We start from the raw sequence: 19,544 nt of genomic DNA, 5'->3' as shown, positions 1-19,544 counted from the left end.
CGAACACGCAAAGTTCGCTGTGAACCGACCGCCGGGCGAACCGCAAGGCCATTTCTAATTATGACAGTCCTTTCAAACAAACCTTTACACAGCCAGATAATCACTAACAAGCGTTCATAGGAGTGTTATGTCCCCATATACTGTATAACAGCTTCCCCCTGCCTCCCTGCATTGCTTGTAGCATGCTGGGACTTAGGGGGGAGAGTTCACTGACAACACTGGCCATGCTGATCAGTGAGCATAAACTTAAGGGGTGATTTACTATGCTGAAATATGTCTAAATTAGGCGTATTTCAGGAGTAGATGTCAGTGCAATGGTTAGTTGAACTGCTATCTGCGACTTCGCTCTGCTCACGCCAGGTCTAAAATTTTGGGCGTGGCATGGGCAGGGAAGGGGATGGACCAGCAGTCCCGTCTCATTCACCATTGCCTGTTTTAGGCGTAGAAAAAGGTCTAAATGTAAGACAGCTCAGAAGCTGTTTTACATTTAGAACTGGCACTGGATGCGCCAAAGTTATTTAGAGGTCTGCGCCTCTACATAACTTCGGCAGATGCACCCTTGAGTGAAAGAGACTCATGCCTATAGGTGGCCCTGCAGGGAATGCTAGTTATACACAGTACATACAATGCCATTTATGCTGTAAGAGCTTAAAGAAGGACTGTACTATTAAGGTTCAATAATATAAATTTATATCAGTTTACAACTATGTTCACATCAGATAATAATCTGATGTGTATTTTCTTGTATTTCTCTGCTTCTAAAACAGAAAGTGATACCTCATAAAATATTTATTACTTAACATTCCCCATATGTCTACTTTATGTTGGCATCATTTTGGAAATGTAATTTTATTTTTTTAGGACGTTACAAGGCTTAGAAGTTTAGAAGCAATTCTTAAAATTTTTGAGAAAATTTCCAAAACCCACTTTTTATAGACCAGTTCAGGTCTGAACTCACTTTGTGGGGCTTACATAGTGGATACCCTCCATAAATGACCCCATTGTAGAAACTACACGCCTCAAGTTACTCAAAACTCATTTTACAAACTTTGTTAACCCTTTAGGTGCTCCACAAGAATTAAAGGAAAATGGAAATGAAATTTCTAAATTTCACTTTTTTGGCAGATTTTCCATTTTATTCCATTTTTTTCTTTAACACATTGAGGGTTAACAGCCAAACAAAACTCAAAATGTATTACCCTGATTCTGTGGTTTACAGAAACACCCCACATGTGGTCGTAAACTGATGTAAGGGCGCACGACAGGGCACAGAAGGAAAGGAGCGCCACATGGTTTTTGGAAGGCAGATTTTCTGGACTGGTTTTAGATGCCATGTCCCATTTAAAGCCTCCCTGATGCACCGCTACAGTAGAAACTCCCAAAAACTGACCCTATTTTGGAAACTAGGGGATGAGGTGTCAGTTTTATTGGTACTATTTTGGGGTACATCTGATTTTTAATTGCTCTATATTAAGTTTTTTGTGAGGCAAGGTAATTGCTGTTTTGGCACCGTTTTGTTATCTTAAATTTTTTACAAGATTCATCCGACATGGTAGATCATGTGCTATTTTTATAGAGCAGGTTGTTATGGACGCAGTGATATCAAAAATGTCAACTTTTTTTGTTTGTGTGTTTCAGTTTTACATAATAAGGCATTTTTGGAAAATAAATTATGTTTTTGTGTGTCCATTTTCTGAACGCCATATGTTTTTTATTTTTCTGCTGATCGTCTTGTGCAGGGGCTCGTTTTTTGCAGAAAGAGTTGAGATTTTAATTGGTACCATTTTTGGGTACATAGGATTTCTTGATCATTCATTATTACACATTATAGGGCAAGGTGACCTAAAAATTGGCTGTTTTGGAACAGTTTTTATTTATTTATTTTACAGCGTTCATCTGAGGGTTAGGTCATGTGACAGTTTTATAGAGCAGATCGTTACGGACGTGGCAATACCCAATATGTATACTTTTTCTTATTTATTTAAGTTATCCAAAATAATAGCATTTCTGAAACTAAAAAAATTATGTTTTAGTGTCTCCATAGTCTGAGAGCCATAGCTTTTTTATTTTTTGGGTGATTGTCTTTAATAGGGGCTCATTTTTTGTGGGATGAGGAAACGGTTTGATTGGTAATACTTTGGGGTGTATGCGCCTTTTTGATCGCTTGGTGTTGCACTTTTTGTGATGTAAGGTGACAAAAATAGCTTTTTTTTACACAGTTTTTATATATTTTTTTAGGGTGTTTATTGGACGGGGTTGATCATGTGATATATTTATAGAGATGGTCGTTACGGACGCGGTGTTACCTAATATGTGTGGGGTTTTTTGGGGGTTTTTTTCTCGTTTTTTTATAGGAAAAGCCAATAAATTTTTTTAATTTACATTTTTATTTATTTATTTTTACCTTTATTATTTTCACTTTTTTTTTTATCAAGTCCCTCTTGGATCTTGAAGATCCAGTGGGGCTGATGGCTGTACTATACTTTGCAATGCTCTTGCATTGCAAAGTATATTACCACCAGATTTCCTGTAGGTGGCAACACCAGACGCCTTTGCAAAGCGTCCGGTTGCCATGGCAACCATCGGGCGCTGCAATCGCAGCGCAGCAGCCCCGATGGTTGAGAGAGGCAGCCCCCTCCCTTTATTAACCCCATGGATGCCGCTGCCGCGGCATCTATGGGGTTACAGCAGAGTGTCAGCATAGAGCTGACACTCGCTGCTGATGGCGGTGGCTCAGGAATGGAGCTGCCGCCATCACACACAGCAGGGGGATCGCATCGGGGGCAGTGCTGGAAAAGGGGGGGATACGGCCAGCATTGAGGGGGCACAGATCGTGGCAGGATGAATGTATTGGGCGGGGAGGGGGTGTACCGCATTATGGGCACGATACATGGATAGGGGGGCGGGGACCGATGGCAGAGGCAGGGCTCAGGGTGGTGGTGGGGGGTTGGAGGCGCACAGGAAGGGGGCACAGATCGGGGGGCTTCAGGACACATTACCTGATTTCAGGCTCTGATCTGCAGAGTGCAGATAAGAGCCTGAAACCGGCATTTTAACACTGCCACAATCCGATTGGTTAGTCTGCACTCTTATTGGTCCCTTGCCGTCATTACTAGACTGTATGCTGTCCGTGACAGCAGCATGGCAGGGGCAGAAGCTTTACAGCCGGTTCAGACCTGAGCGTTTTACAGCGCGTTCCTACGAGCTGTAAAACGCTCAACAAGGAGAAACCAATGCTTCCCTATCGGCATGGTTCTCACCTGGGCGTTTTACAGTGTGTACGATCGCGCTATAAAATGCCCGACGCCCCAAGAAGTTCAGGAGCTTCTTTGGGGCGTAGTGTCGCGCGTTCCCATACATAGACTTCCGTGAACGCGCGACAATGGGCGTTCGCTTGTCGCCGCGGCGCGATTGTAAACGCCCATAGAATCACGCATACAGAGCGTACGTTCAGTACGCCCTGGTGTGAACCCAGCATTAATCCAAGCGCTTTGCAGCGCTTGGATTAAAGAACTGCCATGACGTCTATACACGTGGTAGCTGCACGGGGTATGTGCATCTAGCACGTATATAGACGGATTGCAGTCGTGAAGGGGTTAATACTGCTGCAAAAGTGAATTCAAAGTTACCAAGTTAAATACTATGATTTATTGTTAAAGCAGTAATTTTTCTATGCATTGTAAAAATCCAATGACAAATGTGTATGCAGTTATGTGGTTAAAATTGGTTTACTGGTTAGGTTGCCAGGGTGATGGACTAAGATCTGCCTCCTGGTTAGGAGTCTAGTCTGAGGAGAGCTGCAGGAAGGACTTGAGAGAGAGATTCTCTGCAGACGAGTCCTCTGGCTCAGAGAACCTTTATCTCTAAAGCTTCACCTGCCTAAGAAACAACTTCAACACCAGAGTACTCCTGATAGAAGAAGACAAGCCATCATAGAAGGTCTAACACTACATTGACATTGTGCAAGATAACATTATTAAGGTACAGCCCATTTATGGCAAGGGACGTTGCTGCCTTGGAGAGAGAATATTGCTTAAGCACATGCAACATTTTGATAAGGATTGGCCATTCAGATCCTGAATCTGCACCCCTCAGCTTGGAAACTGCAAAAAGGGTTTATGAGAACAGGATAGCATGCCTATGGTTATTTGGAGTGTTTGCAAAGTGCCTTTACTGAGTGAGAGAGTCTGGGAGTACTACTACTTCCAACATTGCTCCTAACTAAATATACTGCCTGTGAAATACCTCTGAATTATGCTATTGCTGCTGCCTGTACTGCAACCCTCATCATCAACTCAGACTAAAGAGACTATATTTGCTGCAACCAATGGGACTGGTTATTGACTCCACTATACATTCACTGGCCCCTAGACCTGCAATCCTGCCTTGCATCCTGCATCTAATTAACATCAAGGGAACCCTAATTACCAGGAGTCCCAATACCAGGATGTGCCCTGAAGGATGAAAGGGTGCGTCCTCCAGTCACTTCACGGTCCTTGGTAGCGCTAAATTTGGGATTGCTACTGAGAACTGGAAGTACTACTACCCCTCTCAGGACACAAACACCACTCGTACCTTCCTCACTGTGCCTCCTCTGCTGCTCGCTGCACACATAGTCAATGGGGCTTAACCTTTTCCACGCAGAATCTGGGGCAAATGAGTGACATTATTTATTTGCCATGGATTAAAATGCATTTTTTCCCATGGATGGAATTGGGGTTGTGAAAACCACATTCAGTTGCATTGGTAGTGGATTGTCATCAGATTTCAAAAGGGGATCGAAACTGAAGTCTTGATCAAATCTGACGCATGTGAATATAACCTAAGAGTATGTTCACGCAAAATGGAAAAATTCGAATATTTTGTAGCAGATTTTTTTATGCAGATTATCACAGATTTTGTTGCAGATTTGTTATGGATAGATTTAAGATTTGTTAAAATCCCACCCAATTCGATGTTACTGTAATAGGCTCTGGATTTTTTGCCTCCAAATCTGGGTGGAAAATGTTCAGCTGTATCCACCATGTCTGAACGTGCCCTAAATTGAGTGTTTTTATAAGGCTCATAGTTTTCGTATGTGGATCCTGTGTCTATAGGCTCCTGAAATGTGACGTTTATCTGTTTGTAGGTAAACTTTCACTCTGAGATGCTTTCTGTATTAACATTTATCACAATGTAGTATGTATATAAGCTTCATACCCAGTCCTAGAATATTTATACATGATTATTTTCTATACCAACCATAGAAAAAGAGTGCATAGGAGATTGCAGATGCGTATTTGCAGCTTTACAGTACAATGATATCCATGGGTTGGGTCGTGCATTGTAGCTCATCCTCTTTTAAAGTGGGGTTCCAAGTATACAATATTGATGACCTATCCTCAGAAGAGCTGCAGCCCCTTCCTAGGCCGGTGATGTCACGGTCATCAGTCACATGTCCTATGTGCAGCTTAGTCCCATTCAAGTGAATGTGCCTGAGCTGCGATTCCAAGCACAACCACTATGCAATGTATGGCGCTGTTATGTGAGGAGGACCCGAGCACCGCTGCCTCATTAAAAAGCTGATTGGTAGGGGTGCTGGGAGTCAGACCCCGACTGATTTAATGCTGATGACCTATCTTGAGGACTGGCCATCAATATTGCAGCTAAACAATATTATTAAATTGTTTAGATGCAATACTAAACACACCCTTTCTGTAGGGAAGTGGGGTGATAGGGAGTGGGGATCCTAGATCCGAAATCTCTTCGCTAAAGCGAAGTCAGTTATTCACGAGACTTTGTTGAATAACTTCGATATTTGTTTTTAAACTGAAAAAACAGTTTAAAACTTGGATCCGAACGCGATCGGCTTCAGTTACGACTGGTACCTCGGAGCCGAATTTGGATCCAAGTTTTAAACAGTTTTTTTTCAGTACTCAATTCAAATAAGGCTATTTTCACACTAGTGTTTTGGCTTTCCGTTTGTGAGATCCGTTCAGGGCTCTCACAAGCGGTCCAAAACGGATCAGTTTTGCCCTAATGCATTCTGAATGGAAAAGGATCCGCTCAGAATGCATCAGTTTGCATCAGTTCCGTCTCCATTCCGCTCTGGAGGCGGACACCAAAACGCTGCCTGCAGCGTTTTGCTGTCCGCCTGACGAAGCAGAGTCAAACGGATCCGTCCTGGCACACAATGTAAGTCAATGGGGACGGATCTGTTTTTTCTGACACAATCTGGCACAACAGATCTGGAAAACTGATCCGTCCCCCATTGAATTTCAATAGTGTTCAAGACGGATCCGTCATGGCTATAGAAGACAAAATGCAACCGGATCCAATCATGCATGCAGTTGTATTATTGTAACGGAAGCGCTTTTGCAGATCCATGATGGATCCGCAAAAAACGCTAGTGTGAAAGTAGCCGATAGGATTGATAATAATTTGAAGTGACAAAATGTTGACTTACGGTCATAGATTTTTTTAAATAATAGTTTAGAAAACATGCTTACAATTTTTTATTTTTTACTGCTCCCTTTTTCCGTATTGAAGTTAATGGAGCCAAAAGGTCCCAAACTCATGGGTTAGGGTGTTCTGAGGATAGGAAAAATGGGGTTGGAGAAGTGCTGCTAACCTATAGATGTATCATCACTCCACTAGAATCAGTAATCACAAGCGTTCTGTTAGTGGCATGGGTTTTCTTGGCATATTTTTAGATGGTACTTTGATGCTGCACTCGTTTATTCTTTGATCCCTAGTTCCTATCATTTTCTCCGTTTCCCACACCTTGTAATACAGAACTTCCCAGGCTTTCTAATAAGTGGACCGTTGCAGAGGGTCAGTTCAGCCAAGCGCATGGCTAATGATAATTGTTTTCTTCTGCAGCCTTTGTGTCTATATCTGCTTGCCACATATCCAACAGCTGTGCAAAGAGAGGTTACTGAAGTCATGTAGGCAGTTTCTTCCATGGTATGGAGAGGTTTACCTTTGTCTGAGATATGCTATGAGATTCTTACACATTAGATGCTTCTGTACGCCATATGGAAAAGAATTACAACATGATTTCTTCCTATGTTATAGAAGTAGTCATAAATCATGCCTCTGCTGGTGTTTTACTGTTTCTTAGCCTGGAAACCTGCATTATCCTGACAAAAAGTCTACTGTTCTATTTGAATAAACTTATTCTATTACATAGTGATTGATATCTACAATAACATGTCAGATATATAGTGACAGTTATGAAGGCCTCTCAACAGACATTTCTTATGACTTAATTTCCTCTGAAATGTTACCATGACTGATGTATGCATTCAAGTAGATCTATCTATCTATCTATCTAGAAAAAATATAAATTGGGCAGCAAAGCTATAAATCAAGTATGGCGGAGTGCCAGTGGCTGTGAAGGCGATCCCCCTTCAGATAATAAGCAAGAAAAATTCCACGGCACCTCCAAGACGTAAAATAATTTCAGACTTTATTCACCAGACACGCGACGTTTCGATCCACTTCCTGGGATCTTTCTCAAGCAGTGACTGCTTGAGAAAGATCCCAGGAAGTGGATCGAAACGTTGCGTGTCTGGTGAATAAAGTCTGAAATTATTTTACGCCTTGGAGGTGCCGTGGAATTTTTCTTGCTTGCTATCTATCTATCTATCTATCTATCTATCTATCTATCTATCTATCTATCTATCTATCTATCATCTATCTATCTATCATCTATCTATCTATCAATCATCTATCTATCAATATATCTATCATCTATCTATCATCTATCTAGTCTATCTCATATATATATATATATATATATATATATATCTTTCTATTTGTAGTCTATGTCTATCTATCTATCTATCTATCTATCTATCTATCTATCAATCATCTATATAGTCTATCACATATATATATATATATATATATATATATATATATATATATTTGTAGTCTATATCTATCTATCTATCTATCTATCTATCTATCTATCTATCTATCTATCATCTATCTATCTCTATTCGATGTGAGTATACCGTTTGTATATACAGTGTTTCAGCCTGCATAGTATCAAAGCAATGTAACGTTTAACCCCACTTATAATTTCATGTCCATGTTGTCAGATAATCCAAGATATAAATACTATTCAGAATGTGCTACTGCTCGTGTTTTATGTTCTTTAGTAAAACAGATGGAAAATCATAAAATAATAACATTTATTAAAGGGGCTGTCCACTTTGAACTGTTTTCTGCCAGGAGGCTCCCCAGTGACTAGCTAATGACAGGGTGTCCTTCTGCTATCACCCGATAAGGTCAGAATCTATCACTGGGGTAAACACGTGAGAAAGAGTCATAGTCCGGCACAGAGAAGAGGATTACATCCTTGCAGTAACCTTGTTAATAAAGCACCTAATGCTCTCTTCTCTCCATATTTTCTAATATGATATATGGAGAGCGGATTGTTCAAACACTTTGTTTTAAAATGTGTATGTTTGTTTCTTGCCAAGACCAGAAAAAGTCATATAATATTATGCTATGATATTCTATTTTTTTATATATTTTTTTATGATTTGTGTCCTATTTGTGTTTCTTTTTTAACTGAATTATTCTGTATGCATTTCAAGAATGGACAAATTATCATAGTAATCAAGATTCTTTATGAGACTGTTAAATCTAGATATTGTGAAATGTTTCCGGAACTTCTCTTTAGTCTCCCCAAATCCTATTTTGTAAGGGTTACTTGTTTCCTCTGTTATCATTGTAATTAGGCTTAATTAATTTGCGTGATCTTTTTACCCAGACCCTTCTCTTTTTTACCCTCTTTACAGACACATTCAGAGGAGAGACCATTCCAGTGCGAGGAATGTAAGGCTTTGTTCCGCACTCCCTTCTCACTGCAAAGGCACCTGCTAATACACAACAGTAAGTGTTAATTTAAGGGCAAAAGGACACCATTAATTTACATGTGTATATCTTCTTTTCTTTTAACCTGATTGGAATTGCTCTCTTCTATTACCCCATATATTACTGAAAGTAAAAAGATTAATTACATGGCATAATGGCAAATAACAATGTAGAATAAAGCAGCAGGCTTTAACTGAAGACATGGCCAAAGGACGAAGAATGGACGGACCTTTCTGCCTTTTTCCTCTCAATGCTGGTATTTGCTTTAGTCAGGGAAAGCACATTGAATATCATGGGATGTGTGGTTCATTCAGCTGTGTCACTGTAACAATAGAGGGAACACTTCCCAAATAAGCTGTAACTGATACATTTAGGGTGGATTTTTCACTCATTTTCCTCAAATGCATTTCTTCATGTAGCCACAGGTTTTGGAATAATATAACATTTTGATGGCTATCATTGTGGGAAAAACATGACGTTTTGTGCTTGTTCCACACAGATATAGCAGACTTCTAACCTATTTTGGAGTGTCTGACAATTGAGGAACGTCCTTCTCATTTTGATGAGTACATATATTTAAAAATATTGTGCTGATTAAACTTGGAACTACACGTTTCATATCTCCCTAGTGTGACTGCACTGACCTCTAAGCCAGGAGATTTCAAAAATTTTCCTTCCTTTATATATACAGACATGGGGGGGTCATTTATGAAAAGATATACGCCACTTTTTGCCATATATCTTTTGCAGATTGTGGAGCAAAGGTTATTTGCGCTGCAATCTGCGACTTTCATGTGGAGTGGGCGGGCAGGCCTGTCTCATTCATCATTTTCTACGCCTGTCTTAATGGTCTAAATCTACCCCCACCAAGAAAGCTGGCATAGATTTAGAAAAGTGTAAAGTCCGCCTAAGTTATGTAGAAGCCGGCGCCTCTGCATACCTTTGGTGAATGAACCGCCAGCGCAGGAGGGACGAAGACCGGCGTCTAAATTGCTGGTCTTCATAAATGTCCCCCATGGCTAAAATTAAAGCAGTCTTATTTTAGAAGCATGACAAATGTGAAAGCCTTCAACAGCGCCCTCTATTGTAAAGTGGCCATGCTCAGATCAGACTGACCATAGACCCTATAGGGATATTTACCAGTTGGAAAATGCCCAGGGGGCCACCCGATCCGTCATCTTGGCCTCTGGCTGGGTACATAATGACCTGATGCTCTCAGCATTATTAAATGTAGAAGCATCAGGTACTTGTGCAACTGTCCGCTAGTCTCAGGTGCCCTGTTGGATTCAACTGCATTGCTGTCCTGGGACAATGATACAGTTAAATACTGTAGTGAGGGTGGCAGTATTTTGTGCTGGACTGTGGTATTTGGTTCTGTTAGGTGGTATTTTGTGCTGCACTGTGGTATTTGGATCTGTTAGGTGGTATTTTGTGCTGCACTATGGTATTGCTGGTCGTTGACTTCTGTTTTCCCTTTCTACTTGTTTTCTGCCAGTTTGGACCAGCCTACAACATCGGGCCACATTTAGTTTTTTTGCCAGTTCCCAGTCCTCCTCTGGCTGTGTCTGGTTACTGTAATGCTGCCATTTACCACACATTGTACAGAGCTGTGATATTTCGGCCAAAGCGGCTCTTGAAAACATCTGATTAGCGGGGTTGCCAGGAGTCGGACCCTCACTGACCTGATATTGATTACCTAACCCAGGGATAGCTTATCACTAGTAAACTCCTGTAAATACAGAAAAAAAAGAGTATCCATTAAGTGGTGCTGCAATTTAATAATACCACATTGGTAATCTCTGGTTTAGCAACATACGTCACTCCTTGTGCATTTCTTTTAATATTATTTTTTTATCGCTCAGTGAGCTCAACTGTTTCCATAATCATAACCATTCAATTACAGCGCGGAAGCATCGGCCACCTGGATTGGGGTCAGAGGACCTCCATTCTTTAGAGAGGTGCACATCTTAGAGGTGGGACCCACATCTATCAGACATTTATCGGAAATCTTGTGAATATGCAATACATGTCTAAGATGAGAATGCCCCTATAATGAGACAGCATAGGATAATATTTTATATTAGCCATTACCTAAAGGAGTTTGCTAGAGGGACAGATTCCCTTGAACACATACCCCATTTATAAGCTATGTCATATGAGTAGAAATCACTGTAAAGTTTCTGCTCATATGAACGGTTCCCTGAAGATGTGCCAGCAAATGTTCATTACTTATATATGGCACAAAGAACCAGATCCAGAGGGAGAGCTGCTCTTTGTAGAGGCTCTCCTCGCCGGCTAGTAGAGGGGGTCCCTACTGTGGCATATACAAGGCAGAAAGCCCAGTTTATTATTAATAAAACGGGCAGTAGTAAAATATAACTTTTAATATGATACCTTAAAAATAGAAAGCCCACAGTCCTGTTCATAGACACCACTACCGATGGACCAGTACCACCAGCAGTCCCTACCATAAAGATGTATTAATGCCTAAACCATGGAGAGGCATACGCTTCTTACCAGATAGTCTACTAAATATTTTTTTTGCATTGTGCTACAGGTTTTAACCCTAAAGTGATGGCACATCTCTATATGGGTGCTTTTATATTTAATGATATATAATATGTTTACAATTATTTTAATTGAATACACCAATCCCCAAAGAATATAGCGGATTCTTCAGTACTCTGCATGTACAGTAAATGTATGATAGTAATATTTCAACTCTCTTCCTTTGAAAAAGTCCTTTGTAGTCTTCTTGATCACTTGCAGCCAAAGCATATTTTTTTTCTGTGATAATAAATATTGGTGATATTATTATGTCTTAGTTAAAGTCCATATTGAAAAATGCATTTGTTTGTTGACTTTGAAAAAAGAAAGCATGTAAAATATTAAACATGTCAATAGATTCCTAATAATAGCACAGGAAGACATCTTATGTATATCCTAGTGAGATCAAGAAGAAGTCTTGATGAATAGACCTATAAACATCCTATATAGTCTAGGCAAACCACACATTTATTATGTTGGCTCCACTGATGATGAAGGAAAAGAAGATGTCTTCTATCTCCAACACAAAACAAATCCTCCATAGGACACATCACAAACAGAGAACAGACATGTTTTTCCAGTTGGACACTATCACCCATCTGTCTTCCATTAAGGTACATGTGGTTACTTTTCCTAAGTTCTTCTCCTCTAAAGATCTTAAACAGGTCTTGATCTGTTAAATTATTGCAAATTATCCCATTTTGTTTCAAAACAGATCAGTTATTAGCTAGATCACAAAGGGAAAGAATACTGAGCACTATCATTTTATTGACATGTTATAGAAATCTTAACAAGAGGTTTTTGGTGATAATTAATAATTTAGCCAGACACCAGAAATTCAGAACAGCAGGAGTAAGCAAATGGCATGTGAGTGATTGTGTGCTAGAGGACTAAAATGAATACTAAATGAACAGATATGTGAGAGCTGTATTAGGAATATTTGAATCTTCAAGGCAGTACAGGGGGTAAGGCAACAGAAGAAATATTTTGAGGAATCTAATGTGCATTGGTCAGCCAACCATCCCTTTACAGCAACCGTCAGAAGAAAAGAGTATGGTGTAGATGGCAGCCAAAACAATTGCTCGGTTGACAGCTATAAAATGTGTATTTATGAATATGTCAACAGATGGAAAATCTAAAATACATTATATTCTGTAATAAAAATTGGATGGTACCAAGACTTGGCTATCTCATACATAAACTGGACTGCAACTATTTAGCATATGATTAGTTTCGTGGATTCTTGTCATGCAACTGCATTGTTACTGTTTTGTTCCTGGTGGTGGAACAATATTTTTATTCTTGTATACTACAAATACAAACTGCCCTCACATTCCCTAATTGTTCAGTGTGTTATTAGGTTGATTCCCAAGTGAAAGGTTACTAGTTCGAATCCAGGAGCAGTCATGAAGATTGCCGAACTGCATTATTTGAGTGCCATGACAGTTGGAAGAATATGAAATGAAGTCCATCCATACATTACAAAGCCAAGAGGTGGACGTTCAGGCAAAATATTGGAGTCAACAAGTCGGCTCATCACAAGGTCTATCAGTTCTGGCACAACAAACAAGACAGTGGAGGTGTCTCATATGCTACATAATAGTAAAATCACAGACATCCACGCAAGTACCATGCAATATGCATTAGACAAGACTGGAATGGTGGCCTGAAAAAAGGTGAAGAAGCCTTGACTTCAATATCACCAAGAAGCGTCGGCTTCAGTATGCAAAAAGGTACAAACAGTGGACAATAAAAGATTGGAAATGGGTAATTTGGAGCAATGATATGAAAGTCAGTAGACTGGGCTCTGATGGGTGCAAATGGGTCTGGAAGAAACAAGGGAAAATGTGGCTAACAGATCGAGAAATTGAAGGTACTGTCAAGTTCGGTGAAGGAAGCCTGATTATATGGGGTTCTTTCACAGCCAAAGGCATTGGATACTTGACCAGGATCGATGGTGGTCTCCGTACTAGGCAATATGCGAGTAGTGATGGACGAATATTGGCCGGGACAGATCGCGAACACGGCCCCATTGACTTTAATGTCAGGCGAACCTGAAAAACCTTCAGGTCATATTTTCAGCTACCAAATACTTACTAAAAGTGCACAAATAGTCCCACAACATTGACAGTGAGATACCAGAGGGGGATCATTGACAAAAATTCCCACAAAAAATATGTATTTTAATCAGGGGACATTTTTATGTGTCTTAAAGGGAAACTATTAAAAATGTGCCCTGCTGGAGCCTAGAAAATTTTTATTTTAGGCCACGGGAGTACAGGCCCCAAAAATTAGGCATTCACCTGACAGAAAATAACTTTTGATGATGTGGCTGGAGGTACATTAGGCGGTCACTGGATAAACATTTTACTGTAGGCCACTGAAGTAGAGGCCCAAAAATTAGGCATTCACCTGAAAGAAAAGAATTTGTGATTATGTGGCTGGAGGTACTTTAGGCGGTCATAGGCCAGTACAGGCCCCAAAAATTAGGCATAAACCTGACAGAAAAGAACTTGTGATTATGTGGCTGGAGGTACATTAGGCGGTCACTGGAAGAAAATTTTACTGTAGGCCACTGGAGTAGAGGCCCCAAAAATTAGGCATTCACGGGACAGAAAAGGCCTTTTATGCCACTGAATATACATAAGACAAGGAACATTCTTTGTTCTAGGTGGTCTGACATGAGGAAATTCATTTACACATGGTCGTTACAGTTGTTCAATTCCTTCGAGATCCATGCCTCATTCAGTCATGAGCTAGGTGAGTGCGCCTATCGGTTACGATTCCCCCTGCTGCACTGAACGTCCTCTCGGACAGGACACTCGATGAGGGGCAAGCCAAGAGTTCCATGGAAAATTGTGCAAGCTCTGGCCACAGGTAAAGCCTGCACACCAAGTAGTCCAGGGATTCCTTGCTTCTCAGAGCGTCCACATCAGCCGTTAACCCGATGTAGTCTGACACCTGTCAGTCTAGGCATTCCCTAAAGGCTGGATCCTGAGGGCGGCTGTCGATGATCTCATATCTGAAGTGACCAACACATCTTCAAACCGCCCTCTTCTTGCATGAGCGGTAGGATTGGTACCAGCACCTGTTTTGCTGTGGGTGGAAATTCCTCTGCCAGCGACCGCAACAGCAGAATGCAGCATCTCTCGCAGAAATGACTGGAAATGCTGCATTCTGACAGCCCTCTGTGATGCTGGTAACATGTCCGCCATTTTGTGTTTGTACCATGGGTCTAAGTAAGTTGCCACCCAGCACAGGTCCTTGCCCTTTATGCTTTTTATATGGGGGTCCCTCTTCAAACACTGAAGCATGAAGGCCCCCATTTGCACTAAATTGGAAGCGGTAAAGCGCACTGGCTCCTGCTCATCGCCCAGGAGAATGTCGTCCTCGGTCTCCTCCCCCAGCCACGAACAACAACAGGGATCCCCGAAAAGTTTAAAGTCCCCCTCAAAGCCTGCTTTTCTTGCTCCTCCCCTTCCCCTCAGTCACCATCCTCCTCCAACTCCTCATCAGACTCCTGCTGACTTGTCTCAGATGGAGTAGCTCCCCCTGGGAATTCATTCAGCATTGCGACTTCCTCATCTTCCAACTCCTGCTCCTCGATGGCTTGATCAACGTCTCCCCTGGGATGTCGAATAGGTTCTGGGGAGCTTGAGGGGTGCAGCGGAAGAGGCAGTAGCAGGGAAAAGGAGGAGTCAGCCGAGGAGGAGACGGAAGATGTAGTAGAAGGAGGTGAAGAAGAGGCAGGCCTGCATGCAATCCGTGGCGGTAACACCAAATCCACACGAGAGCCACGGGTCACATGCTTGACGGCCATCAGAAGGTTTACCCAGTGGGCAGTAAAATTTATGGACCTTCCCTGCACGTGTTTGCTAGACCACATGTCTGTGGTCAGATGTATCTTGTCACCAACACTGTGTGCCAGAGATATATTAACTTGCCGCTGAACGTGGCCATATAGCTCTGGGATGCCCTTCTGGGAGAAATATTTCCTTTCGGGGACTTTCCATTGCGGTGTGCCAATGGCCACAAATTTTCTAAAGGCATCCGAGTCCACCAGTTTATATGGCAGTAGCTGGCGGGCTAGCAGTTCCGAAAAGCCAGCGGTCAGCCATTGGGCAAGAGGGTTATCTGGCGTCATCAACTTTTTATGTTCAAACATTTGGGCCACGGAAGTCTGCCTTCTGCCAGATGAACGCGACGATGGCACGGTGGAAGCTGGAGTGGAGTACAAATGTGAGGAAGGGGGAAAAAGGAGAAGAGGCAGGATGTGGTTTGTGGTTTTGTGGGTTCTGACTGCGTTGCTCCCACTGGGCTCGGTGATGGGAGGCCAGGTGCCTTCTTAAGGCAGTCGTCCCTAGGTGAGTGTTGGGCTTACCGCGACTTATGCATTGACAGCACAGGCTGCAGATGGCAACACTATTGTCGGCAGCTGACACGTAAAAAAAAAGCCCACACTGCGCAGCCATGTGCCGGCGTCCTGGGAGCACCAATGACCGTGCATGGTGGATAGCTCGCTCCAGATACATTTGCAGTCTGCTTTTTGCCTCCTGTGCACTGCGAGTTCAGCCTGCTTCTCCTTCTCCTCCCTAACTGCTGCTCCATCTCACCCTCTGAACTCCCCTCCTCTTCCTCTATTGTGGGTACCCACGTGACATCCATTGACACATCATCATCGTCACCTTCACCAATACTGACATTAGAGATCTCGGAGTAGGCAGCAACAGCGGGGACCAACCTCCTTGGTCTGATCTGGGTACTGTCGTCAGACCGCTGGGTGGCGGTGGTGGCGTTGTGTTTGGGGTGCACACAGCAGAGAGTGAGGAGGATGCAGAAGTGTAAGGCTGAGTGAGCCACTCAACCAACTCTGGGGCATCCTTTGACAAAATCGCACACACCTTCTTTAACTTCCCACTTAGGCTCCGGTCTGGTGCACCCGCCCAACTCCTACCTCCCCTGTGGAACGGCCTGCCTCTTCCTCTGCCTGTAATTTTGAAAATGACCTTGTGCCAAAGTCCCTAGAGAAGAGCAGTATTTGTGGAAGCAGGTATATCGCAGGCCTCAATCAGTATTTGGTAGAAACTGGTATATCAAACCCCTTAATCAGTATTTTGTGGAAGCAGGTGTATTGCAGCCCTCAATCAGTATTTTGTGAAAGCAGGTATATCAAACCCCTTAATCTGTATTTTGTGGAAGCAGGTATATCGCAGGCCTCAATCAATATTTTGTGGAAGCAGTTATATCAAACCTCTTAATTAGTATTTTGTGGAAGCAATTATATTGGACCCTTCAATCAATATTTGGTGGAAGCAGGAAGATCAAACCCCTTAATCAGTATTTTGTGGAAGCAGGTATATCACACCCCTCAGTTATATCACACCACCTTGTTTATTTGGCGCAACAGGTATATCGCAGCCCTCAATCAGCGTTTTTCCCACTCTATAGCTGCGGTATCGCAGCAGAACTGCACACAACTGCTGCACAATACAAATGCACTATAATATACTTTCTATGTTAGAAAGCATAATGGGTTCCTTTATAGGGTGGGGGTGTGTCCATGTGCTGAAACATCTCAATTGGCTGTCCTGTCCCACCTGATGGATGTGTCATGGGTCAAAGTTCGGCGCAATGCAAAATAATATGGCGTCGGCGGACATCGCCATATGTTCGCATGTTCGGCGAATCAAACATGCAAAGTTCGCTGCGAAACGACTGCCGGGTGAACCAAAAGGCCATCTCTATATGTGAGTATCCTACAAGATGAGTTACTTTGTACACTCGAGTACTATGGGTATAAAAAGGACGACATTGTGCTCTAGAAGGACAACGACCCAAAGCTTACGTCCATATTGGTGAAGAAATGGTTCAGTGACAATGAAGTAGAGGTGCTGGATTGATCCTCAATGCAGTTACATGACAAGAATCTGCATGACTAATAATATGCTAAATAGCTGCAAGTCCAATTTATATATGAGGTAGCCAAGATGACTGTCTATAAAATGATGGTAGTCTCACGTTTAAAGCTGTAGTTAATGGTGAAATATGGAGTCTGAAAGTCAAGAGTTCAAAACATTGGTACCCTTTTGCTCATCCAGTGTATAAGGTTCTGCAAATCCTCAATATCTATAATTTTTATTCACAGTGTGGCAATAATATCATTGCTATTTTTCTTCTTTTTTTTTTTTTTTCCAAGGTGAACGTACTTTTAAGTGTGATCACTGTGATGCTACATTTAAAAGGAAAGACACATTAAATGTCCATATACAAGTTGTACATGATGGCCATAAGAAGTACAAATGCGACCTTTGTGACAAAGCTTTTGTGACTCCATCTGTACTAAAGAGCCACAAAAAAGTAAGTACATGCTGTTTCTCAAATTGCTGCCTCTGTTAATATGTGCATATATGATGTATACAATTTAGTTAATATAATGTCTCTATGGCTGTATGGATGTGTGGTGTTTAATAAGATACACAGATCCATACTGCAGAAAATAGGGATATATACAGGTGATACTCGAAAAATTTGAATATCGTGTAAAGTTCATTTTCTTTCAGTAATGCAACTTAAAAGGTGAAACTAACATATGAGATAGACTCATTACATGCAAAGCGAGATATTACATGCAAAGCGAGTCATATTACTTCTTATTGATAATTTGTATTACAGTACAATATGTTGAGATCAATATTATGTGAATGGTTGGAAATGCTGCAATATTGATCTATACATCTATTACGTATATATACATGGGAGTATTAGAATTGAGCAGAAAATTTTCATTTGTCATTCATTCTTTTCTCCTGTCATGAGGACGATGTGTTTTTGTGTTTTATAACTGGATTATGTACTGTGTTTGATTTTCATAAAGAAATTCCAAATGTATATGACTCTACCTTTAAAGGGGTTTCCCGGGATTTTGATACTGATGACTAGAGATGAATAAAGTTATGAAAAATTAGATTCAGCAACTTCGGCAAATTTGGCTAAGAAATCTGATTTGTTACAAATTAATTTGCTATGAATCACTATAAATTAGGTATATCCAGGCCACTCTGCCTTAGGGTATGGCCACACAAAGCGACCGTGCTGCGGGCGGGTTGCAGCCATGCTGCGGTAAAGAACCTCTTGGCCAATTAGCTAGCAGCTGCCTTCCATTTAATAATGAAGATCGCACTGTATAGTTCTTCTTCATTGTTAATGGCCTAACAGCACCTTTAAACCAGGACTGGGGTTTGGCTGGTTAGGTTGGGGCCAATATGCATATTATTGCTGTTCTTGCCTGCAATCTCCTGCAGGTTATTTGACAGTAAACACAGAATATTAATCAGCTCTGGCATACTGACTTCTCCAACCCCAGTGCTCTCCTGCTCTACAGGTGGGTGCCCTTCTTCTGACATCAGTTTTTCCTCCTTTTCCACATCATGTAATATTGATAATAATATGTCATCAGGAACATCCAGCTCCTCCTCTTTCTGCATCTTGCTGACCTTTCTAGGACATGGAGACTTTGAAGGACGATTTGGAAGAAGTAAAGTTAGCAAGAGATGAGGATAGTCATCATTACGATCTGGCCTCACTAAGGGGTGCATACTTGATGGTATTGGTTGACATGCTGGGCACTGGAATAAAGGCTTCCATCGTATTGGTATTGAATAACACATCTTAGTTTACGGCTGATGTAGGAATAAGTAAATGTAGGAATAAATGAAACTGATGTACAATAAGTCTCCCTGCACTCTCCCTGCAGTCTACTGCAGTCTTCCTGCAGTCTCCTTCTGCAATATTCTTCTATTAATCATTTTCAGCAACACTGTCCTTAGCACATGTGCGCTTGCCACGTCTTTCCCTATGCTCAGCTCACAGGACAATGGCAGAAGCCACGTGGGATGAGTTTTTTTTATAGGGCTGTGACATCACAGTGGATAGCTATCTGCGGATTGGCTGGCTGCACATCATTATAGATGATCTTGCGTTCCCGGGCTTGTCTCCTCTACACTTACCGTATCTTTCGCCCTATAAGACGCACCGGCCTATAAGACACACCTAGGTTTTTGGGGAGGAAAATAAGAAAAAAATAATTTTTAACCAAAAGGTGTGCTTTTGGTGGGTTTGGAACTAATGGT

At 41.6% G+C, this 19,544-nt stretch overlaps 1 protein-coding gene across 7 annotated transcripts in view; it reads left to right on the top strand.

Moving 5' to 3' along the window:
* The window catches only part of PRDM5 (PR/SET domain 5), a 284,272-nt gene that overhangs the window by 149,257 nt on the left and 115,471 nt on the right, over positions 1 to 19,544 (top strand). For all 7 annotated transcript variants that reach the window (XM_040418393.1, XM_040418396.1, XM_040418395.1 and 4 more), the window contains 2 exons: positions 8,793 to 8,886; positions 17,612 to 17,772. In XM_040418393.1, coding sequence (XP_040274327.1) covers positions 8,793 to 8,886; positions 17,612 to 17,772 — 255 coding nt within the window. The remainder of the gene's footprint in view (positions 1 to 8,792; positions 8,887 to 17,611; positions 17,773 to 19,544) is intronic.

This window comes from Bufo bufo, chromosome 2 (genome assembly GCF_905171765.1).
Source record: "Bufo bufo chromosome 2, aBufBuf1.1, whole genome shotgun sequence".
Classification (NCBI taxonomy): Eukaryota; Metazoa; Chordata; class Amphibia; order Anura; family Bufonidae; genus Bufo; species Bufo bufo.
Note: the sequence above shows the minus strand (reverse complement) of the source record. Positions and strands in the feature narration are given on the sequence as shown.